Raw genomic sequence first — 25,807 nt, 5'->3', positions numbered from 1 at the left:
TAGCACAGGTTATGTTATTCTCTGAGGCAGGAATGACAAATTTCCCACTCTACAGATGAAAAAAGCTGAGGGGGAAGAGGGTGGGTAAGTAACTTGTCCAGAATTCCATGGCTGGTAAGTGGGGAAGCCGGAATTGGAATCCAAGGTGACTGAGACTATCAAATCCCATTGTAACATTCTTCCCCAGCCACCCTCCCCAAAACAGCTCCCTCTAGTGCAGGGTCCCCCGGAGGGAGGGTCCCATTCCCCTGGTGGGGCTGGAGATGACCGTGGCGGTCCATAGACAAGGCATCCACATTTACACTGGCTCCTGCCTGAGTATAAGCTCCAGCGGAGGGATTTGCACATACACATTACCAGGCCCCTTTTCCCTGGAAGGTCTAACTCAGTAGGGTCTAGGAACTGGCATTACAACAAGCCCCCCACATGATTCCTAAAGTTATTCCCTTCCTGTTAAGTCCTTTTCAAACCTCACTCCATCAAAGAGAGTCCTGATTTAGTGCTCATGTGTCCCTAACTCCCTCTAAAACCAGGATGCAGCCCCAGCACAAAGCCTTCTGCAGGCACCAGCATCTACCTAAAGTATCATATCCTCATTTGGCCTTCCATGCCTTTATGTTTGGGTGACCTTCTGTTTATGGTACACGACACTGGTTGGCTATTTATGGATTTGATATAAACAGGCCTCTTAAAATAAATGCATTTAAAAAAAAAAAAAACAACAACAATGGGTTGGTTTTTAAAAAGAATAGATAAATCATGGTTTGGGTGGTCCATAGATATGGTGGAAGCATAAGAGTCAACCTCAGGTGACTGAAGCACGGGAAGCAGTCCCCAAAGAATAAGCCCTGCCTCTGCCTGACAGTCTGAGCTCTCTTCTAGCAGCACCCCTTAGGAGCCATGTCACCAGGGGAACACACTCAATTCCCCTGAGCCTCAGTTTCCCCTTGTGAAAAATCACCCTCCTTTGTGGGCTGTTTGTGAGAGGATACAGGCAACACAGCCTATTGCTTTGCACAGAGCAGGTGACTCAGCCCAGCTCCCGGGAGTGAAAGTTCTCTGCTCCCTGCCACTCCCCACACATGCTGAAGTTCCAAGTCTCTGACCCAGATATGTGACTACTCACTGGTTCTCAAACTTGGCTGTCCATTGGAACTACGAAGTTTTAAAAACTCCTGATTCCTTGTTCCCTATCTCAGAGGTCCTGACGTAACCAGTCTGGGCATTGGGACACTAAAAAGCTCTGCAGGTGATTCTAATACCCAGCCAGGGTTGAGAACCACAGTGGTAACTAACCCAAGAGGGACGTCCAGTGGCAATAAGAGTGGTTCCCGATGCCACATGCTCCCAGCCCCTCGGGACCAGCGGCGATCACCCTTGCTTCCTCACAGTGGAAGCTGCAGAGACGGGAAGCAGCAGCGTGAGGGGGGCTGATTTCGTGTTTACCGGAAGTGAGGGGTTCCTCCATTGCTCCTGAGGGTGAGGGCCTTGCTTCAGAGAGTGAGGTGGAATCAGGACAGGAATACTTTCCTCCCACAGCCCCCAGGTCTGAGGGAAATCAGAGCAGCATCTGCCCTCCTCCTAAAGCCTCCAAAGAAAGCAGACCAGCTTGATGGAGCACCAAGTGGCCAAGGAAATGGCAACCCGGTGGGCATCTGGGGAACAGAGACAAGAGGCCACCTCCTGTTTCCTCCTACTGGCCAAGTGTGCAATAAATAACAAGACGGTTTCCTGCCCATCCGTTATCTCTTAGGCTCCCCACGATAGACCTGGAGCAGGCGGAGTTTACAAGCATCACATACCCCTTTTGCAGACTGGGAGAAGAAAAACTCAGCCGGAGTTCACCTGCAGGCTTTGGGCTCCAAAGCCCCTTTCCTCCTCTACTCTCTACCCCCTGCACTTCAGTGACTGCACATTCTAGAGAAGAGCGGGATTGGGAGTTCTTTCAATAAAAGGAATGCAGCAAGGATTTAGCTTGACGGTTTCCTTTCCAAGCACTTTCTGAACTTCCTTGGTGATGCGTCTTCTGGGCTCACCCTGTTCCCCCAGCCCTGCCCAGACCCAGAAGAGCTGCGAGTGGGAGGCTCTCACCCCCTGCCACATGCTGCTCATTCATTAAAAGCCCCTGATTCCTACTTCTCATTCTAATTATGCACTGCAGAAATAAAGATGCTTTTTCCCTTACCAAAAAGGCCTATTCATGTGACAAGAGAGCATTTCGCCCCCGCAAGATTGAGCTGTCCCTGAAAGCCTTGTTGGAATCAAAGCCGCATCTCTTCAGGGACTGCCCATGCCCTGCCCACACCCTCTCCAGCTCCAGCCCAGTCCTGAGCATCCTAGTTCCTACAAGTTTCACTGTGGAGTGGGCAGAAAACAGATGCCATTCCCCGCTGCTGTGTTCCCTCACGTCTTGCTGACTGATACTCAACACACAGTAGGGCACTTGTTGAGCACCTACTATACACCCTTACTAGGAAGACAGAAATGAAAGACAAGTCCCTGCCTTTGTGGGGAGGTGAGGAGTGAGGGATAAAGCACAAGCTTTTAGGCTCTGTGCTTGGTTCATATCCCAGCATTCACCAGCTGGGTGATGGAGCAAATTACTTAATTTCTCAAAGGCCTCACTGCCTCAACTTCAAAATGGGTTTAAAAATAGCATCAACCTCATAGGATTGTTAAAGAAGTAAATGGGAAGACAGATTCAAACTGACATATCATCAGCACTCAGTAAGCATTAGTTGGGATTTGTTAGAGTTTCCTGGCTGCTAACACAAATACCATGCAATGGTTGGCTTAAATAAGAGAAATTTATTGGCTCACAGTTTTGAGGATAGGGGAAGTCCAAAATCAAGGTGTCATCAAGGTGATGCTTTCTCCCAGAAGACTGGCATTCTGAGGCTGGCTGCTGGCGATCCTTGGTCCTTGGTTTTTCTGTTATTTGGCAATGGACGTGGAAGCCTCTCCTGGCTTTTCCCGTCTCTTCTGGATTCTGCTGACCTCCAGCTTCTGGCTGCACTCTCTGGCCTTCTTTATAAGGCCCTAAGTAATAGGATTAAGACCCATCCTGATTCATTTGGGTCACACCGTAACTGAAGTAACCTCATTGATAGGTCCAATTTACAAGGGGTTCACACCCACAGAATGGATTAAGTTTAAGAACATGGTTTTCTGGGGCACATAGTTCCAAGCCACTGCAGGATTACCAACAGTTAAGTACCAAAGGCTTTGGATCCACACTCATAGGATCTCACCCAGATGGGTGAGTCTAAGAAGGCTTTCTGAGAAATGGTGACTGACCCAAGTTTTGAAGGATGAGCAGGAGTTTGCCAGACAAAAAGAGAATGTTCCACACAGAGAGACCCACATGTATGGAGAGCCAGAGGAGATCACAGGGCTCTGGAAAATGCAAGATGCAGTGTGGAGAGCATGCATGGAGAACAGGGTCAGGGAGGTGGCACAGGCAGTGAGACCCCACAGCCAGAGCCCTAACCAGTGATACCCAGAGCATCACCTCAGTCTTTTCTGGGCTCCTTTAGGGGGGTCATAGCCAGTGCCCTTCCACTTTCATTTGTAGTTTGGTCACCATAATGAGGTGGGCCAGCCACACTCTCTATTCATTAAATATTCATTCATTTGGATGAATGGACGTGCCAGGCAGCTTGGCCATCTGGTCCCAAACAATCTGCCAAGGTTCTAACCCTCACTCAGCCCTTTTCCAGCTGTGTGACCATGGGCCCAACAACTATCTCATTAGTGAAATGGGGGTAACAGTGCCCCTCAATAGAGTTGCTCATTCAACAACAAATGTGCTCAGAGTTAAATGAGCTAATTCATTATCCCCAGATTTAGGAATAAAATAAGTCCTCAATAAATGCCAGTGTTTAATTTTTTCTTTTATTATGAATAGCTACCAAGATGGTAAGAATTCTATCTCCAAAACCCAGAGTAACATTTCCAGGGGCTCTTCCAAACCAGGAAAAAGCCCTAGCTCACTGTTCCTTTCCTCAGCCCTCCATCATGGAGAAAATTATCCAGGCTTCCACTGTCCGTAAGTAGTCCTGAAGTGGTTGCCATAGTTACTGGCCAGCAGCAATCCCTGTCCCTCCCTTGCCTGCTCCCCAGTTCATCTTATTCTTCTAGGGCTCCATATGTCAACCAACTCAGGTCATAGGCTGGGGGGAGGAGGACTGGGGATCACCTAAGCCTTTGCTGGCCAACCCTCCAGAAATTAAAGGGCAAACGTGTGTTAGTCCTTCAGATTTTGATCATTAATGAATTTAAACTTTCTTTCAAGGAAATTAACAAACATTTACAAAGTAAACAGAATAATTTAACAAACTGCCATGTAACCATCACCCAGCTTCAACAACTGTCAACCTTCTGCAATTGTTGTTTCATCAGCACCTTCACTTTACCCCACTCAATCTGTCCCAGAAGATTTTGTTTTTGTCACCACCCTTTCAGGTACACCCTAACACCTGGGGATCCCACTGCTCACAAGTCCCATTTGATGTCTGTGACCAACATCATTTTTTCATTCTTCTGTACCAACAGCATCCTTGAAATAAGCCCCTGAAGAACAACCATTTTCATAGGACAGTAACCATTGGCCACACCCATAGCAGTTATACGGGAAGGTGAAGGGTTCTGGCACTGGAATCAGATGGCCTGGGTCCAAATCAATGCATGACCTTGGATAGGTCATTCAACTTTTAGGTTTAGATTTCCTACCTGGTAAAAGGGGTTGGTAATGGGTTTGTTGCATGAAGACACCTTAGAAATAGTTATGCTATTGGGTAGTGAGCAGGTTCTGCTCCTATGAGGTACTATTAAGATCCCCATCTTACAGAGGAAGGGATGAGAGCCCAGAGAGGCGTGATTAATTACCAAGTACAGCCTGCTTTTCAGGGTGGGTAAGGACTCAGGCGCCAGGTCGTTCTTTGTCCAAAGTCCATTCTGCCTGGAATTCTCTCCAGTTATCTTGAACTGCAGACACTGGAAATAAGATGCTCTAGACCCAGGCACACAGCAGCAGGCCCCAGGAAACCGTGCATGTGTTTTCCCATGGTGGGTCCCTCTCCCAGCTCTAGGGAGAAACAACTACACAGAGCCCCAGTGTGTGTGTGTGGGGGGGGGGGGGGGGGGGTACTGAATTCAATTTTATAAGGCAAAAAATCTTTTATTTTTTGTCACCTCCTGCACATCCCTGCTCACTCTTCTGATTGAACAAATTGCATGGCCAATTCTACATTTGATACAGCCGCCACTATTTACGCAGTATGAGAGGCAAGAAACTGGTTCACTAACTCTCAGGCTTTAGTAACTCAGAAGTCTCTCCCATCCTTTTTTTTTCAATTTAAAGGGTAAAAGGTGAAACAAATAAGTCAATCCAGTTTGCTGAGTGATGTTCAGACAAAGAGAGCCAGCCCATTGCCAGCATTTACCAGCTGGGGAACGGCAGGGGATGGGGGGCAAATTTGAAGTGTGTGTTCCCGCATGGTCTGGGCTCTCCACCACCCTTCCCAGGAGCGAGCCATGTCAGGATCCCCACCCCCCCTTACACCCCTCCCCACCACCACCACTGCAGTGCCCTGTAGGGAGGCACCTCCCAGATCCGCAGGAACAATGGGCTGGGGAGGGGGCAGGTGTGGCTCCGAGCGCAGCAGGGGGCGGAGGCCGCAGCCACAGACAGCAAGACCCGGAGCGCAACGCCGATGGACTCGGTTTCCCGGCTTCGGGATCCCGCACGGCGCTCCTTTCTCGGCTGAATTTCTGTGACGTCCGGGAGTTTTAACATTATCCACGCAAGGCGCTTGTCTGTGGCTAAGGGGAGCGCCTCCGGGCCGCGCTCCCCTCCAGCGACTTTTTCCTCTGAGGCGCCGCAGGCCAGGGTTGCCCCGGGCCTCGAGGTGCCCAACTTTCCCCACTTGGGACCCTCAGGAAAACCGGAATCCCGGCTAGCCCATTCCCTCCGCAGGCGAAGCCGGGATTCACAGCCCTGAGCTGCGCTTCCCATTTGCCCCCCTCCTTCGCGGTCCTCTCCGGGCCCCTCCCCCTCGCCATCTGAGCCCTAACCACGCTGCCCCGGTACATTCGCAAAATGCGGGTGTCCTTCCTCCGCAATGGGCGTCGCGCCCACCCGTCGCCCGGACCCAGGGGGGGCAGTCCAGCTCCGCCGCTTCGCCCCTCCCCAGTCCAGAGCCCCCCCGGGGAATGGATGGGGAGAGGGGTGCGACGCAGTACTTCCCGGAACTGCAGCCCCCACCCCCAGCGTGCGTCCGGGCCCGGGCGGGGTGGGGAGAGAGGACCGGTCCAAATCGCCGATCTCCCGGGGCTCCCATCCCCGCCTCGCTGAGTCACGGAAACAAGCTGCTGGGGATAGCGGGTCCTTCACCCGACAACCGTTGGGCCCTTCAAGAGCAACCGGGATGGACTCGGGGGTGGCGGTTCTCACACACAACCCCTCAGGAGGCGCCACCCCGCTGCAGAGACGGCTGGGGTCCCCGGGCAGGGACTGCTGTCCCCGCCGCAGTGTCCGCACCTCGGCCGGAAGCGGAGCACGGACCTGCTGACCGCCTCCGGACCCCGGCCCCTCCCGCGAGGGTAGGGTGGGGCGGGGGCGCCCACTTTCCCACAGCCCGCGGGGGCTGCGGAGAGCCAGGCCGAGGGCACTAGTCTTTCCCCTGCGCTCCTGGCCGCAGCCGGAGGACCCGTGCCCTGCGCTTACCTCGGGGCCCCGCGTCGCTGCCGCCTGCCTCCTTGTCCGCCATGGTCGCGCGGCCCTGGCCCGCGAGAGGAGCTCGGGGCGCGGCGCCCGTGACCGTGCTGGTCCCTGTCCACGTCCTCGGCGGCGCTCGGCCGGGTCTGAGGCGCGGGGCAGCGGGAGCCCCACTCTGACGCGGCCGCCGCCGCAGCCCGGGCTCCTCCCTGTGCTCCGCCCGGGCCCGCCCCGCGCCCCGCCCCGCCGAGCCCGGGCCGGCTCGGGCAGGCGGGGGAAGGCGGGCGCCCAGTCTCCCTCCCTCCCGCCACAGACCTCCCGCTCCCCACGCCCCAGTCTGCCGAACTCGGGGACCAAACGCTCGTCCCCGAGCCGGCCGCGGCCCGGGTGGTGGCGAGGCCCGGGCTCCGCGGCTGCTCAGCGGCGGGTTGCAGCCGCGCGCGGGGAACACCCACGGCTGGGTGTCACGGCCTCTCCGCCTCGCAGCGCCTCCGCTCTTTGGAAGACACCGAATGTCAGGGGCCTGAAGCCCTTCGGCAAGCACCACACACACGCCCCTCTCCCGAGGATGCCCTCTCCACACCCCACCAGTTTATTTCTCTCCCCGCGGACCCCAGAGTAGCGGCCCAGGGCCCGCGCAAAGGCGAGCTCAGAGCAACCCGGCGCGGCCTGGATCCGGGCAGCAGAACGAGGACTAGGCGAGCCGCGCGGAGGCTGTGCGCGGGACACCGCCGCGGGCGTCGCCTCCAGGCAGCCTGCGGGACTCCATGGCAACCCAGGCCAGGGAGGCGCTTGCCTCGGGGGCTGCGTCGCTCTTCCATATATGGGCTCTACCCCGAGCCCTCGTGAGAAGTCTGAGAATAACCACATTAATAATGCAGGGCTTGGGCGGTGAATGTGCATCCTCCATGTCCTGCGCCTCGGCCGCACACGCGCCACTGGCACCTGCTCCAGCCTGAGTAGGCAGCTCCTGTGTCTGCTGAGCCCCTCAACCCCTCAACCCACACCTCTTCTTTACCACTGTGTGTGTCCTCCCCGTGTTCCAGACATTGAGCTAGGTGCTTAAGTGCCTTATCTCATTTTCTCCACTCAACTCTAAGAGCTGGGAACTAGTGGTCCCCTTTGTGCAGATAAACTGAGGTGTAGAAGGGTTAAGTGAAGATCCCAAGGTCACACACAGCAGGTGAGTGGCGGAGTGTCACTCTCCACCCAGCTCTGGCGTCCTAACCATCGGTTCTCTCTCATTCTTTGAGACAGGCTGCATCTCCCAGAGGAAACCTAGGCATCCCCAGGGTTGCTTCCTCATGCAACCCAGTTATGGGGGAGGGAGTGGGCAGAGGGCTGCTGGGCTCTGCTCAGAATAACATAGTAGGATGGTGAGTTAAAAGGATGAACTTTGTCCTCTGCTTGCAGGTATTAAAATTTTCAACTTCACTAGCTGTGTGTGAACCCAAAGGCAAGTTATTTAAACTCTCTGTGCCCTAGCATCCTCATCTGAGAAATGGGTATGACAGTAACATCTACTTCATAAGATTGGAGAGGATTGCATAAGATGATGCATGTAACCTGCTTGGCATGGGGTCTGGCCCACAGTAAGCAGTCCAATAAGCATTAGCTGTTATTAAGCCACAGGCATTTTTATAACAATAAACAGGGGCAGCAGTACAGGGCAGTGGACACTCCCAGAGTGGAGAACAGTTCCTACAGAGCACACTCTCCCTACCCAGACTGCTGAGCAGACACCCCACCATCTCAGAGACATAGGCTCCCAGTGAGGGGCCTGCAGGCCAGGAGCATGTGGCACCCAGAAGCAGGCAGGAGGTAAGGTGCAGGCAAGGGCCTGGGTGAGAGCCTGGCCGAGCAGGCTCAGGACGGGGAGCAGAAGGACTTGGCCCTGGCTCCTCCATCCCTCAGCTGCCATCCCAGCTTGGACTTCTCCACTGAGTGAAGCTGGCCAGGCTGAGCTCACATGGGTTGGGACATGAGAGAGCATGGACAGCCACAGACATTCTGCAATGAGCCCAGTGTCACATGGACACACACCTGGGTAGCTAGGTCAGAGTCTCTTGCTCTCAAAACCACTCCGGGCCTCCCATCAACAGGATAAAGCCCAAACTCTTCAGTGTGACACTCAGCATCTTTGACAATAAAGTGAGCCCTCATTTGTAGTCTCTTTCCCAAGAAGCCTCCCCTGCACCCCATCTTCCGCTGCCATGGCCACAAGCAGCTTCTATCTCCCTGTTTGACACCTGCTTTCACTTCTCGCCTCTATTTGCCCATATCTAGGCATCCTTCTGAGTCCTAATCTAAAGTCACCAGCCCAGGGAAACTTCCTAAGACACCCACCCCTAGGTCCCATGGCCTCCTGCATGCCCACATGCCCCTCTTTACATTTCCTCTCCCTTTATACTTTCTGCTACCCGGGCAACTCGGCACTCTGGAAGCTTCTCTGTGGAGATGTTCACCTCTGCACCCAGGGCTGGAGCTTGCTCCAGGGCTCCAGACCTACTGGGAGGGTGTCTCCCAGGCCCCTCACACTCAACCAAAGCCCGGCATGTCCTCCTTACCTTCCTTCGTGACCTTAGCAAAGGCAGCTGCCCCCAGCCAGCAAGCCACACACCTGGACATCAGCTTTCACACCTCCCTCCATGTCCACCCAAGTTCTGTCAATCTCCAAGTCAAGCATAGCCCATTTTACCTCTGAAATCTCCTCTCCAACCCCTTTGCCAACATCCCTATCCAGGTCACCATCATCCCTCACTGCCTACATGTCTGCAACAGCCTCTGCACTGGTCTCCCCACCTCATGTCCTAACCCCTGCAGTCCATTTGTGAATCTGGTTTGCCCCTGCCCACCTTGCCAGCTCTATCCCTTCACGTGGACTTCTTTCATTCACTCGGATCTACCCCTGCCTCTCTTATTCTGGGATTTCAAACACAGTGAAAGGTGCTTCATGCTGGATCACTCAGCTCCATGTACCACCAGCAGCAGCAGCCTAGCAAACCACTTCTCATCCTCAGCACAGACCTCCCAATCAAAGAAGCCTTCCCTGATCCCCCTAATTCTGGCCTGGGTGCCCCTCCACAGTGTCCTGATGGCACCCTGTCCCTCCCTATCAGAGACCTGACCCCTGTCACAAAAGACATTGGACTTGGCAGGCTGTCAGAACCTGCAGGAATGCGGCGGCCCCCAGCCATCTGCCCCCTGCTGTGGGAGGGCCTTGGGCGCCACCTGCCCTCACCATGAACCCCCAGCCGCAGTAACACGAGGGCACGTGAGGAGGATGGGAGATGACATGCAGGCCCCAGTGCTGGGGGCAGAGAGCAGATAGCTCTGATTTTCAGGGAAGCATAAAAGGCAATACCCACTCAGCCGTGGCTTGGCCCACATGGCTGTAATAAATAATCACAGCAGTTAAAAATCGTCCTGGTTGAGCACATACACAGCCAGCCAGGTGCTGGGACTTGCATTTACCTGCATCATCTCATGTAATTCTCCCATCTCATGTAATCCTCCACTTCGCAGGAGAGAAAAAGGAAGCACACAAAGGTTGTGGCTCCTGCTCAGGCTTCCTCAGGTCCTTAGCAGCAGGGCTGGGACACAGGACCAGGCCCAGCCCCCATTGCCCACCTTCCCCTCCACCCTGCTATGGTCTCTTTCCCAAATGGCAGCCTGAATGGAGATTTTGTCACTCTTTTTCTACCAAGTCCTATATGAATTGGCTTCCTGATGCCACGGTGATCTCGGCTCTTTTCACCCCACCACCCCCCAAGCCAAAACACTCGCATACTTCTCGTATTCCACCATGCCAGTGTGCTCCCACCTGAGGGCCGTTACACTTTCTGGTCACCTTGCCTGGGACGCCTTCTCCAGGAAAATCACAAGGCTTGCTCCCTCACTTCCTTCGGGGAATGTGCCCAGTAGGAAATGTCACCTTCCCACACTAGCCTATCTGAATCTGCTGCCCCTCCACCACAGAAGTAGAAGTATAGATGGTGATGCTCTCCTCTGTCTCCCAGTGTCTAGGACAGCACCTGGCACACAGCAAATGCTCAGTCAGTGCTTGGTGACAGACCGACTAAATCAGTCAGTGAAGCAGGACACAGAAGGCTTTCCTCCTTCTGCTCCCCCAGCTATTTCAGGGCATCTCCAGACTGATGGAGTCACCCCCCTCCAAGGACTCCTCCCCGCGGTGCTCCCTTGTGGACTCGCCCTCCGTATGATGTCTTCTCCACCCTCTAGGCCATCGGGGTGGCCTGGGCTGTGGTCAGTTCCAGATCCTGGTTGGACATCTGGTCCATGGACAGGCTGCTCAGCCCAGAGCCAAGTCATATCGCCTTCCAGTTCCCCTCACCCTGGTTTGCTCCAGCTGCACAGGCCTACCCTCTGGTCACCACAGAGCTGGTTCCTCCACTGGGAGCCCCATTCTCCACTCATTTTGCCATGTGAAGCCCTCTCCTCCTACAGGTGTCAGCTTAGATGTCACTTTCTCTGGGAAACCATACAGTCCTCCAAGCAGGCATGAGGCCTCTCCTCTGTCCTCTGGTACCTGGCAACCCCCAACCCCCCCCCCATTTAATCCTATCATAGCACTTATCACAACTCTGAGACTAGTACTATCAGCCTCATTGTACAGATGGCAAAATTGAGGCCCAGAAAGGTCATACAAGGTCACTCAGCTGAGAAGCTGCAGGGCTGACATTAGAACCGGGATTTTTCCAACATCCCACTCTAGCTATCAGCCTCCAGCATAGTGCCTAGCACAGAACATTAAATATTGAGGGAAAACAGCCCCCTTGGCTTTAGGTGCTCGCCCTTCTTATCCTCTCCGGAGTCTGCCAACAGACTCCCTCCGCGGTTCTTCAGACTCCAAACAAACACTCCCCCCACCCAAGATCAATTCATGGAAATAAAAGCCAGAGCCCAGAGGCAGGCCAAGGTAACCCCACCAGGCAGCCAGGACACCCTGTCACCTGCACCAACTGTCAACTGTGGAAAGGGCTGGACACACTGAGTGGGGGGGTAGAGTCCTCCAGCCCCTACTCTTGGGATGAAACATTTCCTGATGGATCAGCCGCTGAGGACAGTGAGTCCCGGGGGCTCGCAGGGCTGGGTACAGGGAACACATAACGGGGGGAAATGTGGGGCCAGCCAGACCAGGGTTCAAATCTGAGCTCAACTACTCCCAGACCCCCACTCTGGTGACTTGGGGACATATCTCTCTGTGCCTGTTTCTTCACCTGTAAAATGGGCCAAAATCGTACATAGGATAGTTACATAAGATAATACACATAAAACCCTCAGAATAGGGCCAGGCTACGTACACCAAATAAATATGACATTTTTATTTCTATTATAATTTATGTATTTGGAGCACCAAAATCTTATTCCTTAAGTATTATAAATTACAGAATAGAGTGAGGCAAAATTTTCTTGGCTGGTGAAGATACACAGATGATATGGGGGTGAGTGGCTTTTTTTTTTTTAATGTTTATCAAATTTTTTTTTTTTTTTTTACATTTGAGAAACACTGCCAAATCTGAGCTTTTAAGAAGGAAGCTTCCAGTAAAAGATGCTTCAGACTGAATATCATAAAAGTGACTCCTTTATAAGAGGAGCAAGATTTAGATGTGCTTAAACAACATAAAAACTTTCAGGAAAGCCTGGGCATATGCCAGATTCCTTGACCTCTGACCTTGGATGCATTTTTAAAAACCTGACCTTGGAGTGAACTTCGATGCCCAGTTTACACATCACTTTCCCCTTGGATTTCCACCTCATCTGGTGTGAATCAGCCTTTCCATTAACATTCCCAAACACACTTCACATATACAACATGTGCTGCTGCATGACGATTCCAGGGGAAAAATTCACGGGCCAGAGGAAATTATTTCTCAAAATACCACAATCACTCAGGCCTGCAGTGTAAACTGTAGAAATGCCTGCTGAGGTAATGGAGGGTTATCCAAATATTTTTCATAAGTATTTCAAACAACAAAGTGAATGTCTATGTTTCTTCTCTCAGCATCGTTCTCAGAACTGCTCAAACCCTGGCCACACAGAGCTCCTGGTTCATAATAAGACAGAACATTCTGGAAGCTGCAGCCCAAGGAAGACATGACAGAGTGAGACAAGGTTCAGGGAAGGAAAATTGAAATGATCACACGGTCAAAAGAGTTTTCACAAGGGCCCCAGAGACCCACAGACAATGAGAGCCGAAAGGTTACATGCTACAGAGGAAAAAACGACTTCTCTTCACAGCACAGTGCCTGGTTCACAGTAGATGCTCAATAAATATATGTTGAAGAAATTAATGAATGCTCAAATAAATAAATAATGGAGTGGAAACTGGGACCCAGAGACATTAAATCCATTTCAAAGTCACAGAATTAGTGGCAGGGCTAGGACAGGAACCCAGCACCCTGCTTCCCAGCTCAGCTAGACTCTCCATGTCCTCCTCAGTGAAAGGCCAAGTGGGAGGTGGCTCATGCTAACTGCAATTCATTGGTGACAACTGACCCAGATGCTGGAGAAGGCACAGAGGCCCTTTCTGGTTCTGTGGGATGAGTGTGATGATGTGACAGCAATGTTTGTCCCCTGCAGGGAAGTGTGGACATCCAAATCATGGTCCTGTCCTTGGGATCCCTTGACCTCCAGGATCCCTCCTCTCTAACTTTCTAGAATTTGATATGGGCAAAGAGAACAGTCTGCACTGTGCAATGAAAAATCTGGGTGGATGCAGCTACCTGCTGCCTCAAATGCCAGGAAAGGCCTTTGGAAAATCAAATCTCCCCAAATCATGGGGCCACCCCACTCACCTGCAATCCTAGTGCTGCCTATTTAGAAGGTTCTAACCCTTTCCAAGAATGTTTGTATGTCTTCAATAGAGGTAAGCTGGTGTGGCCCTTCAGTCTGCACCAGTTGTGTGTTTTGTCCTAGTGCAAGCTCATCATCACAATATTTGCCTAGAGAAGAGAAATGGGCAGCAGCAGCTGAGGGGAAGGAGACTACAGGTTGCAGGGTGACAGTGAAATCTGGGCCAGTGGGCTGAGAGCTGTGCAAGCAGGTGAAGGATACGATCTTGGCAGCATCCTCCAAGAGCAATGCTTGAACAGGTCTCTAAAAACACCAGAGTCAGGAATGTGCAAACAAGTCACCCTCCTCATTACCACGGTTCTCATGGGAACCAGAACGACTGGGAATGACTTCTGCAGGAATGAACACAATTTTTGTCACCAGGCTTTTGACACAGGCTCAGCCCTGTGTCAGCTGTCGCCCATCACTTGCCTCTGGGCCCCAGTTTGCTCATCTGTAAACTGGGGAGGTTACATTAGTGGCCTTTAAGGGTTCAGTCTCCCCTAAGAGTCCATGAAAAGATGCCCCTCAGTTCTGGGAGCTACAGACCCAGGGCGATGATTGGGTGAGACCTTTAATCATGGGATTCATTTATTCCTTCCTCAGATATTCACTGAGGGGCCGTTCTAGAGTCTGGAGGAAACAAAGTAGCCAGAATTTCTGCTCTTGAACAGCAAGACTCGAACTGTGTGTGTGTGTGTGTGTGTGTGTGTGTGTGTGGTGGGGGGGGTGTCACAAACTTTCAGGAAACAGAGCTGTGGCTTTTCTCCCCCAGAAACATGCACATAGCTATACTCCCCCACTGCATAGTTTCAGGGTCACAGTTCCCTGAAACCCAGACGAAGATTTCTCAACCCCAGGTTAGGAACCAAACTCTAAAGCCTCAGTCACTTAGCAGTTAAACAAAACAGCGGCTTTTCTGATGGATGCACTGGGCAGTGTCAGGAAGCTGCTTGTGAGTGGCAGGGGCTGGTGGGGGCTCTGGGGTCAGGTAGGCCTGGGTGACTCTGGGCAGGTTACTCACCTTCCCGGAGCCTTAGTCTCTCACCTGTAAAATGAGACCAGCGATGGCACCTACCTCTCAGGGTGGTTATAAGATCAGGTGAGGTAGTGCAGGTGGAGCGTGCAAACGGTGCCTGGGACAGAGGGACGGCAGCTCGTGTCAACACAAGGCAGCCACTGGATGAGGGTGTGTGGGAGGTTGCAGGCCCCAGGCTGGCTCCACAGTCCCCGCCTCAGCTGCTTCTCCTTAACTCCTTTATTATGGAAATCCCGGAATCCATGTGCTTGAGATGGATTCCCAACCCGGACAATTCTCTGGGCCTTCTGGGAATAAGGGCACCTTGACCAAAGTGAGAAAACTGGAGAAGTGCAGGGTCTTCAAGGACTTTGGGGATTCAAGAAACAGAAATAGCCTGTGGCTATAAAATTCTTCAAAGCTCTGCCTTCTTCTGCTCATCTCCCTTTGTTTTTATTTTACTTTCCCTTGGCCCTTTTCCTCATTAACCAATATGGGATGAGCTTCTTTTCTCTCCACAGCCACCACCATCATCCCTGGCCCACTGGCCACCATTCCTGTGCCCCCTTCCAATCCAGCCTCCTGCAGCAGCCAGAGGGATGGTTGACGTTTATGGAGAGCCACTCCTCCCCTTTCCATAACCCCTTCCCACTGCAATTAAAATAAAACCCAAACCTGCTTCCCGGGCCTAGGAGACCTGCCGGATGTGGCCGCACCCATTCGGCCACCCCTCCCTCCCCCCTCGGGCCTCTGCCACGTGACACATGTGCCAACAAATAGAACAAGGAGCCCCTTATTCAAAATCCTCAACTTCCAACTGTCAGAAAACCGGCATAATAGCCTGACTTTGTCTATTTAACACACTCCTTCCATCTGCCAGAAAATTGCCATTAAAAAATATGCAGATCCACAATGTCTGAGACACCCCCCAGGGTTCAGGTCACAGCTTACCCATCCATACCCGTCCCTTGGTTCTTAACAGGCCCAGCTCTTCTGGGCCTCACCCTCTGCTCCCACCTCCACCCCTGCCTGGTTCACCTGCAAGGTCAGCTCCCTGCAGGGCCCCTCCCTCGCCCCACGTGTTACTCTGTGTCATCTCTTGGCACCATGTTCCCCCATAGCATGTACATACTTTACAGTCATTTTGCCTAATTGTTTAATATGAGCCTCCCCCCTAGGCTGTAGCCTCCGGGTGGGCAGTGATGAGGGACATTTATTAAGCACTTGGGTGTGGCTGTATTGCCCATTGCCCTTCCCAGTGAAGCAGAGGAAGGAACTGCACTCTGATTGTCCCCATTTCACAGGCAAGAAAACTGGGGCCCAGAGACTAAGTATTCAGAGTGAGATGAGTGAGAATTTGCACCCCATCAGCCTGACCCCTGTAGAGGGCCCTTGTCCGTCCACCTCTCGCTGGAGAGCTTGGGAACGGCTGTGCCCCAGCGCTGAGCTCGGCACCTGGCACATAGCAGGCCCTCGATGGACATGTGTTCCAGGAATGGACAGATGAAAGCATGGGAAGGCATCTTGCAGTTCACAAAGCGCCCTCACGTCTCTTTGCCCACTTGAATCAACCATCAGCACTAGGAGGGACGCCTCTCTATTTCTGACTCTTTTAAGATGAGAAAACTAAAGTCTCAATGAAATCATGAGCAACCCTGGTCTGAAGGTGCAATTCTAAAGGGGTTGCTTTTAAGCCAATCATTTCTTTCACTATAATTTGCACTACATATTGCATTCTACTTCAAAATACATCTGCATTTGTTTTCTAGATAAAATTAACATCTTCAATGTCTATTGTTTTTACTGTAGAGAATTTCAACCATCCTCCAAAGTAAAAAGAGTGTTGTAATGAATCCCCAGGCAAATCTGATTTTAAAAACTCTTGAAGTGAAAGTGACTCCTCCAGGAAGAAATCACTTTATATACTGTCTCACTTTATACTTTCACAGCCCTGCCTCTAAGAAGTACAAACTTGTATTGGCCTCTATTTCAGATGTGGAAATTGAGGATGGTGAGGTTAAGTCACTTGCTCAATGTCTTGGAGCTCGAAAAATTGGAGCCAGTAGCAAGTGACCTTGCAAAGACCTGGGAGAAGAAAGTTCATCCTCTAAAACAAGTTGAGGAAATGGGTCTGTGTCCTGTTTCTTTTTCTTTTCTTTTTTTTTTTTTTATTGAATTCAGTTTTATTGAAATACATTCACACACCATACAATCATCCGTGGTATACAATCCACTGTCCACAGTATGATAGCATAGTTATGCGTTCATCACCACAATCTATCTCTGAACACTTTCCTTACATCAGAAAGAACCAGAACAAGAATAAAAAATATAAGTGAAAAAAGAACACCCAAATCATCCCCCCATGCCACCCCATTTGTCCCTCAGTCCCTATCCCCATCCTTCTACTCATCCATACACTAGACAAAGGGGGTGTGATCCACAAGGTCTTCACAATCACACTGTCACCCCTTGTAATCTACATTATTATATAATTGTCTTCAGAAGTCCAGACTGCTGGGTTGGAGTTTGGTAGTTTTGGGTATTTACTTCTAGCTATTCCAATACATTAAAGCCTAAGAGGTGTTATCTATATAGTGCATAAGAATGTCCACCAGAGTGACCTCTCGACTCCATTTGAAATCTCTCAGCCACTGAAACTATTTCGTCTCATTTTGCATCCCCCTTTTGGTCAAGAAGACACTCTCAGTCCCACCATGCCGGGTCCACACTCATCCCCGGGAGCCTATTCTGCATTGCCAGGGAGATCCACACCCCTGGGAGTCGGGTGTGTCCTGTTTCTTTTAAACAAAAAGTTAGCATTAAATTTGCAGAAGTGTCCCGCTCCTGATCAGCCAAGACACCTGGCTGTCCATTTGTCCTCTCCTTCATTCATTCTCAGGCACATGCAGGCTCCCTCACTGTGCAGAGGCATAAAGTCTAACCAGACACACACATGGTTCTCAAGAAACACTCAGACTTGGTGGAAAGGAAAGAAACAGACCGACATAACCAGAATTCAAGGCAGAGCTTAGCCAATAGAGTGACATGAGAAATTTACAAGGAAAATGCTCCAGAACCTACCCCCCCTCCATTGGAAAGCAAGGCCATTGAGGGCAGGGGCAGGGAGCAGAGTTCTTGTGGGTGTGAGTTTGGGAGTTTGATTATATTTGGGTTTGAATCCCAGCTCCATCCCTTCTTAGCTGTGCAGCCTTGGATAAACCACCTACCCTCTCTGACTCACTTGTAAAAGAGGATTGATTAAAAAAAAAAACAAAATCCATATCCCAAAATGTTGGCAGATTACATGAAATGATGCTTAACTGACTTTCTGCAAGAAAGGAAGCTCTCCATCAATTGCAGTCACCATAATTGGCTATTACTCCTAACCAGCTTTCAGTAACGAGTCCCAGCTTGCCTGAGTGAGGCAGAAGCTTTATAAAAGAGCATACGCATTTGCAAGACCACTAGGATGTTTTTCTCAATGGCCTATCTATGGAAAGTCTGTAAATTTGGAAAGTAGATGAAATAAAAACACTCCTTAGTGCTCCTGACTCAGCTGGCCAAGGGATGTCAGCTCTGCCTGAGAAGAACAATATGGTGGTCACTGGTGCGTGGACAAAGACGCTCTGTTGTTTCCTAGCCCTGCGCTGGCATGCATTCCAGGATCCTGCAGGGCAGACCCACGGGCGGCTGGGCCAGAACAGCCAGAGCAAGGGATGTGGGCTCAGGCATGCCTGGGTCCCCATCCAGCCTCTCTCTGGGACCCCTCCTGGGTGGATACAGACAGAAAGGGTCCCAGAAGAAAGCCAGACATATGGCAGGCACTTCGCTAACTGCAGCTATTGCTAAGATCGGGGTGGGAGAAGCACCAGACCTGCTCTCAGGAGCCCTGGCTCCAAGACCAGGCTTAGCCACTATTGGCTGTGTGGCCTTGGGCAGGTCACCCAGCCTCTCTGATGCTCTGTCTCCCCATCTGCACAATGTGGATGAAAACCACACTTACTCTTCCCACCTTGTCCTGCCTGTACGGGCCGGGCACAGACCTGGGGTGGGATCCTGGCTTTGCCACTGCATAGTTTGTGAGCTTAATTACACTAAGCTTCCCCTTCCTCATCTGTGACCTGGGGATAATTATCACACCCACGTCCCAGGGCTGCTGTGGAGATTAAAGGAGGTCTGTGTGCCAACTGCTTACCCAGAGCCTGGCACATAACAAGCGATCGAGGAGAGATAACCGACGCTCCATGGTAGAGAGTGACGATAATGCCGATTTTAATACCAGTAGTGATAACAATTGGCTCCCTTCTGTGTTTGCTCATTTTATGCTGGGCACTCAGCCGAGCACTTGGTCTGTGTTACCTCCTTTCTCCTTCCCGAGAGAGCAGGCCCTGGACCAAGGATGGAACAGCTTTTTTGGGCAACAGGAAGGTCCACAGGCCAGGCCTTCTGTACCCCACCCTGATAACTTCATCACCAATGTCTATGCAGCCAGGTCATGGCCCCAACTACTCCGCCAAAGGCCTCCCCAAGCCAGCAGGGGGGTGGGTGGGAAGAGAAGGGGCAGGGTCCGTAGACCTGAGCCCAAGCTTCCCCTCCCGCCCCCACGAGTCTGTCCTCGGACAGCCTCCACCTATAAAATGGGGGAAAGAGCACTGGTCACTGGGTCCACCGGGGAGATGGAAACTGCTAAGGTCTGGGTAAAGAAAACAGGGTATTATTTCATTTTATTCCCCAAAAAGTGTCTTCATTTTCTTTCTTCACTTTCTGCATTTCCTATTTTGTACCCTGAAAAATTTTTGAGGTTGGAGCAAGAGGGTATATGGAAGAAAAATCAAAATATTGAAATTTAGAAAATTAGGATTCTGTTTTTTGGGAACTAAGATAATTGAGGACAAGAAGTAAAATAGACGAGGAAGTCAGTTGCATCACATGAAACCTAACAATTCTGTGTGTGCCTCAAAGCCCAGGACTAAATAGGCAGAGGTCACCAAGAATATTCCCGAGAGGAAAATAAAGAGGCTCATGGAATAAACTGATCAATCTCATCAGTAATTTTCTACACATACACTCACATATAGTTAAAACATTAAACCATAAGGTCAATTATAAAACAATAATAAACAACGCTGATGAAATTGTAGTAAAATTTATATTTTCACACATGCATAGATAGTGCCATCATAAACTAGCCATTTCATATTTGGAAAATCATTTGATAACATTAAAAACACTTTGACCAATAAATCCTTCTTTTAGAAATTTATCCTATGTCAAAAGAAAACAGCTATGCTTATCCAGGTATTTTTTAAATGTGATTGCATGCAAGGAGCAGAACTGAATAAAATTACAAATATAAATCTGAAGGCCATGTAGCAACATGGGGAAATGTCACACTATAATATTAAGTGGAAAGGGGGGGGAAAGGTGTATGAATATAACGATTTATAACCACTAAAATTATGCCTGCATATGGACGTGCGGAAAAATTCTGGCACACAAAGAAATCAATCATTTGTACTTAAGGTGACTGGATACTGAGGAGGCTTTTGCCTTTCCAGATTTCCTTTAAGGCTTTATAATTTTTTGCTCCCTCTCCCTTTCTCCAAACTCTGCCTGGAGACCGCTGCTCACTGCCGGGGAGGGATGGGTGCTCCGTCCTGCCTCAACCACTCCTCTGGCTCTCGCCATTTGACTTTGTTGCTAAGCTAAGTTGCTATTTCTTGAAACTGCAGTTCTCAAAACAAACCAGGCAGTGTGCATGTGAGATCAGACGTCAAACAAGCTCCAGCAAATACTTCCTTAGAGCAAACACATTCAACTCTGTGTGGGGGCCAAGGAATTTCACATTTGGACGGGAAATGTCAATCCCCACACAAAAGCCTTCTGAGACCCGAGAGTGAGCTCAGAAGGGCTGCTCTTCCCTGAGCTTGTTTGGCCTTGGGCACCCAGACGTCCCCTGGGCACCCGCCTGGGGGGCAGAGCTCACTGCACCCCCATCCAAGGCCTTGCAGCCGCCCTCTACCTGTTCTGGTGTCACATGCTCCTTTGGGAATCTGAAAATGCTCAGACTTTCCAAACCATTCTGTGGGGCTCATAGATCTACGTGGTGGGAGTTCATTCATTCATCTACTCATTTGGGCATTAAAACACACGTGTTGAGGGCCTATTGTGGACTAGGCCATGAGGATAAATACCACGCTGGGTAAACACAGCCCTGCCCTAAAGGAGATCACGGTCTCAATGGGGAAACAGAAAACAAGAAAACCTACTTTCCACCACATTGTGGTTGAACTAGTCTGCGGTATGGGTTCATGCCAACAGCAAAGCTCATATTCACTGCACGCTTACTAATCCCAGGCCCTGTGCTAGATCCTCTCCATGGAATACATATTGGAGTGGATTATTGTGGTTTATGCTGAACTCACTTCCCCTCCCAGAGGTGGGTGCTAGTGTTCTCCTCATGTTACGGATGAGGGGATTGAGGCACAGTGTAAACTTGATAACTTGTTCAAGACTGGTCAGCAAAGAAGTTTGAGACCTGGGGCTCCACCCAGGTCTGTCCTCTCCAGCACCCAGGTTCCCAGGCAGGTAGGAGGATCCCTGGGACCACCCTGGTTCTCCGTGTGGTATTCTGGTCTGACTGTGTTCCGTGAATCTCCCTTTTCTGGGTGACCCTTCCAAGCTCTGAGTACCAGGGCTCAGAGACAGCCCAGATCAGGAAACATGCTCCCTTAGGGCCACGCTGAGGGAACCTGTGTGGACAACCAGGCCCCTCTCTCAGGGTCACCTGACCTCCTTCCAAACACCCCAACCCTCCAACAACAACAGGGTGACAGATTCTCCAGAGTTAGGCTCATTAAGTCCACGCACACCGGATGAGGCTAGAAAAATGCATCACATTCGGAGAGAGGATGTCTTTTAGTTTGAAGTCAGGAAGAAAGAGAGGCACGGTTAAGAGCACAAGCCTGGGTTTGACTTCTTGCCATGTGATTGTGGCACTTCTTGGTACCTCAGTTTTTCCATCTGTAAGATGGGGATAATAACTGTCCCTACTTCCCAGGTATGTTATAAAGATTAAATGAACTAAATCAGATAGTGCATATAGTAAGTGCTCAATAAATGTCAGCTGTTATTGATTATAGATTGAATTAATTTCAACATATCAGGGCCAGATGCAACAGCTTATCCTTCAACTTAGAAGGGACATCTCAACATGCCCCACACCACTGGACACCTAGAAATTGTACTGAGGTAGAAGACCCCTGTATTTTTGTTGGATTTATCTCCCATCCTCGGATAAACAAATATCTTACCAACAAATGTAGAGTAGTTGCTATCGCTTGTTCACTAGGTCCAATCAACATGATACCATCAATGTAATGGACGAGTGTGATGTCTTGTGGGAAAACAATCAAGATCCCTAAGGACAACATTATGACATAGGGCTGGAGAGTTGATATACCCTACTCTCAGTACCAAGCTGTATTAGTTAGAGTTCTCTAGGGAAACAGAATAAACAAGAGAGATCTACAAATACAAGATTTTATAAATGTGTCTCACGCAACTGTAGGGATGCACAAGTCCAAATTCCACAGGGCAGAAAACAAAATGGCAACTCCAATGAAGGTATTCAATGAACAACTCAGGAAACACTTCGCTGGCTAGCCAAAGAAGTGAAGGTCCTCTTTCTTTCTCACTTAAAAGTCTTCAACTGATTGGATTAAATCCAGCTGATTGAATTCTCTCACTGCAGAAAACATGCCCTTCATTGATATAATCAGTCACAGCAGCAGCCAATTGACTGATGATTTAATAAGCCAGCCTTCTGGTTTATTAACCAGCCACAAACATCCTTGCAGTAACAGTTAGGCCACTGCTTGCTTGACCAGACACCTGGACACCATCACCTGGCCAAGGTGACACATGAACCTAACCATGACAGTAGAGTGGAAGTCCATGTCGCTGAGTCCATGCATAACCTCCAACCCTACCACCATGACCACTTTGTTCATGAGCCCATTGAGCAATGACAGGAGTGGCTGGGGAAAGAGGCAGACTGTATCTACCAAACAAGTCATCTTATCCCCTTGATTATTAAAATCTTCCTTTGATGAAGTCACCCTCTGGTAAGCATTCACATGGGATACAAATATCTTCATGTTTTTTGCCCACTCAGAAAGGTCTTTCCACATCCCTCTTCCCCAGACTTCTTTGTCACCAATTTTCCAAATATGTTCCTTCCAAATCCCTGACCATCCAGCCAAACCATTAGCAACTGCTAATGTATACAAACACACCTCTGGCAGTGTTCTCCAGGAGGCTGTGTATGCTCCGAATCTGCATCCACTCTATGGTGCTGTTTCTCCCATGACCAGGATTCATGGGTCCAGGAATCAAGGGGTGGAAACAGGAGTGGCTCCACTCACTATCACTCCTAGTGATCCACTAGGAAAATTTTTGCTTCCTGTCCCTGCAAGCTTCAGCTCTGCTGGACTACAAGTCTTAGTTCCAAAAGGAGTGCTTCCATCTGGAAGCACAATAATTCTTTTGAACTGGAAGTTAAGACTGCCATCTGGACACTTTGGGCTTCTTATGCCTCTGAATCAACAGGCAAGGAAAGGGAATCAACTGGCTGGGGTGACTGATCCTGACTATCAAGGGGAAATAGTACTGCAACTACACAAAGGAAGTAAAGGAGACTTTTCCTGGAATACAGGAGATCCCCTAGGGTGTCTCTTAGTACTGCCATGCCCTGTGATTAAAGTCAATGGGAAACTGCATCAACCCAATCCAGGCAGGACTACCAATGGCCAAGAAATTTCTGGAATGAAGGTTTGGGTCACCCCACCAGGCAAAGAACCGCGGGCAGCTGAAGTGCTTGCTGAGGGTAAAGGGAATGTGGAATGGGTAGTGGAAGAAGGTAGTGATAAATATGAACTATGACCACATGACCAGTTAGAGAAACGAGGACTATGATGGCATGAATATTTCCTCCTTGTTTTGTTATGAGTATGTTTGTATTTGTATGTAAAGCAAATATCTTTCTTTTCTTCTCTATCTTATCCCCTTATCATATGACATAAGCTATATTGTTCATTTTGCAGTATTTAAGTTAATGTCACCCAAGGACTTGCATCCTATTCTGGAGTGATGTAGTGCATTTCCTGTTGTACACAGGACAGCTGAGTATTGTTAGGAGAAATATATACCTGTTATTGTTCTCTACTTAGAGATAAAGTATGGTTTAAGGTGATGTGTATAACTGCCAAATTGACAAGGGGTGGACTGTGTTGGTTAGGTTCATGTGTCAACTTGGCCAGGTGATGGTGTCCGGGTTTCTGGTGAAGCAAGCACTGGCCTAACCATTACCGCAAGGACATTTGTGACTGGTTAATAAACCAGAAGGTTGGTTTATTAAACCATCAGTCAACTGGCTGCAGCTGTGACTGATTACATCAAAAAAGGGTGTGTCTTCCACAGTGAGAGAATGCAGTCATTAATCCAATCAGTTGAAGACTTTTAAGCAAGTAAGAAAGAGGACCTTCACTTCTTCTTCAGCTAATCAGCAAAATGTTTCCTGAGGAGTTCATCGAACACCTTCATCAGAGTTGGCCGTTTGCTGCCCGCTCTACAGAATCTGGACTTGTGCATCCCTATAGTTGCGTGAGACACTTTTATAAAATCTTATATTTATAGATATTTCTTGTTGATTCTGTTCCCCTAGAGAACCCTAATACACCATCTATCTATCACCAGTAGCTATATATGCATTTTTAAAAGGCTACAAGGAGTCACATATCAACAGCAGGATTGCATAGTAGAATTATGAGTGATTTTTATTTTTTTCTTTATATTTTTTGTCCCCACATTTTCAACAGGTAATATGTTTTTCTTTTATAATGAGAATAAAACTAGTTTTTAAAATTTAATCAAAGGATGTGGTTTAGAAACAGAGGAAAGAGACAGAAGGGCATTTCTCATTGGTCAGTGTCTAACACCATTCCAGGAAGGGAGAACCTCAATGCATGGACTGCAATCTCTTTGTAAAGCCCCTCACCCCCTTCAAATCTCCAAGCCGTCGCTAACTTGGCTCACCCTTGCCCCACACCCAGTTCCCTTCCATTCCGCACATATCTAAGCCTCCTTTATGGAAATGTCCCAAGGCTTTTGGCTGCCGTTTATGTACCTCCTCTGTGTCCCAGGAGTGACCTCTGAGCCAATGTCGAACAAAAGTAGATGACTGGCCAAGAATCACCCAGCTGGGAGGTGGCATAACCAGGATTCAAACCCACATCTTCTCACTTCACATCCAGAGCTAATGACATTTACAGATCCATGATACAGAGAAGTCGAGGGTTACTGGGTGTGCCAGTTCGATGTATTGTGTCCCCCAAAACACCATTATCTTTGATGCAATCTTGTGTGGGCAGACATATTAGTGTTAATTAGATTTTGGAATCCTTTGAGTGTTTCCATGGAGATGTGATTCAATCAACTGTGGACAAGACTTTTGGTTGGATAATTTCCATGGAGGTGTTGCCCCACCCATTCAGGGTAGGTCTGAATTAAATTACTGGAGCACTATATAAGCTCAGACAGAAGGAGCAACCTGCTACAGCCAAGAGGGGCACTCTGAAGAATGCACAGGAGTTGAGAGAGGAACTGCAGTTTACAGAGACATTTTGGAGATGGCCTTCAAAAGCAGACTTTTGCTCCAGAGAAGCTAAGAGAGGACAAACACCCCAAGAACAACTGAGTGACATTTTGAAGAGAAGCTGAAGCCTAGAGAGAACGTCCTGGGAGAAAGCCATTTTGAAACCAAAACTCCAGAGCAAACGCCAGCCATGTGCCTTCCCAGACACCATTGGCCATCCTCCAGTGAAGGTACCTAATTGTTGATGCATTACCTTGGACACTTTATGGCTTTAAGACTGTAACTGTGTAACCAAATAAACTCCCTTTTATAAAAGCCAATCCATTTCTGGTGTTTCACATTCTGGCAGCATTAGCAAACTAGAACACTGGGTTAGGGTCGGGGATGGGGGTGGAGGGCAGGGAAAGTGGCTCCTATCTTCTGGTTAGAATCCTTACCTGTGGATAATTTGGGTGTTAACTGTGTGTGAGTGTATTTGTGTGTACATGTGTGCAAGTGTGCCTGTGTGTGTTAGAGAGAGAGAAAACATTTATAAAATATTTTTCAGAGGCTCTAAGAA

The 25,807-nt window shown here is 49.6% G+C and overlaps 1 protein-coding gene across 3 annotated transcripts in view; it reads right to left on the bottom strand.

Annotated features, from left to right (window-relative positions):
• Positions 1 to 25,807, bottom strand: part of HSPA12A (heat shock protein family A (Hsp70) member 12A) — a 178,721-nt gene that overhangs the window by 68,560 nt on the left and 84,354 nt on the right. The window contains exon 1 of one of the 3 annotated variants that reach the window (XM_037804300.1): positions 6,728 to 6,885. The exons of the other annotated variants lie outside the window; for them this stretch is intronic. Coding sequence (XP_037660228.1) covers positions 6,728 to 6,770 — 43 coding nt within the window. The 5' untranslated portion in view covers positions 6,771 to 6,885. Of the gene's footprint in view, positions 1 to 6,727; positions 6,886 to 25,807 lie in introns of those variants that run through there. 3 annotated transcript variants of the gene reach the window in all.

Source organism: Choloepus didactylus, chromosome 15, assembly GCF_015220235.1.
Source record: "Choloepus didactylus isolate mChoDid1 chromosome 15, mChoDid1.pri, whole genome shotgun sequence".
Taxonomy (NCBI): Eukaryota; Metazoa; Chordata; class Mammalia; order Pilosa; family Megalonychidae; genus Choloepus; species Choloepus didactylus.
The sequence above is the reverse complement of the archived record's forward strand: the minus strand, read 5'-3'. Positions and strand labels throughout refer to the sequence as shown.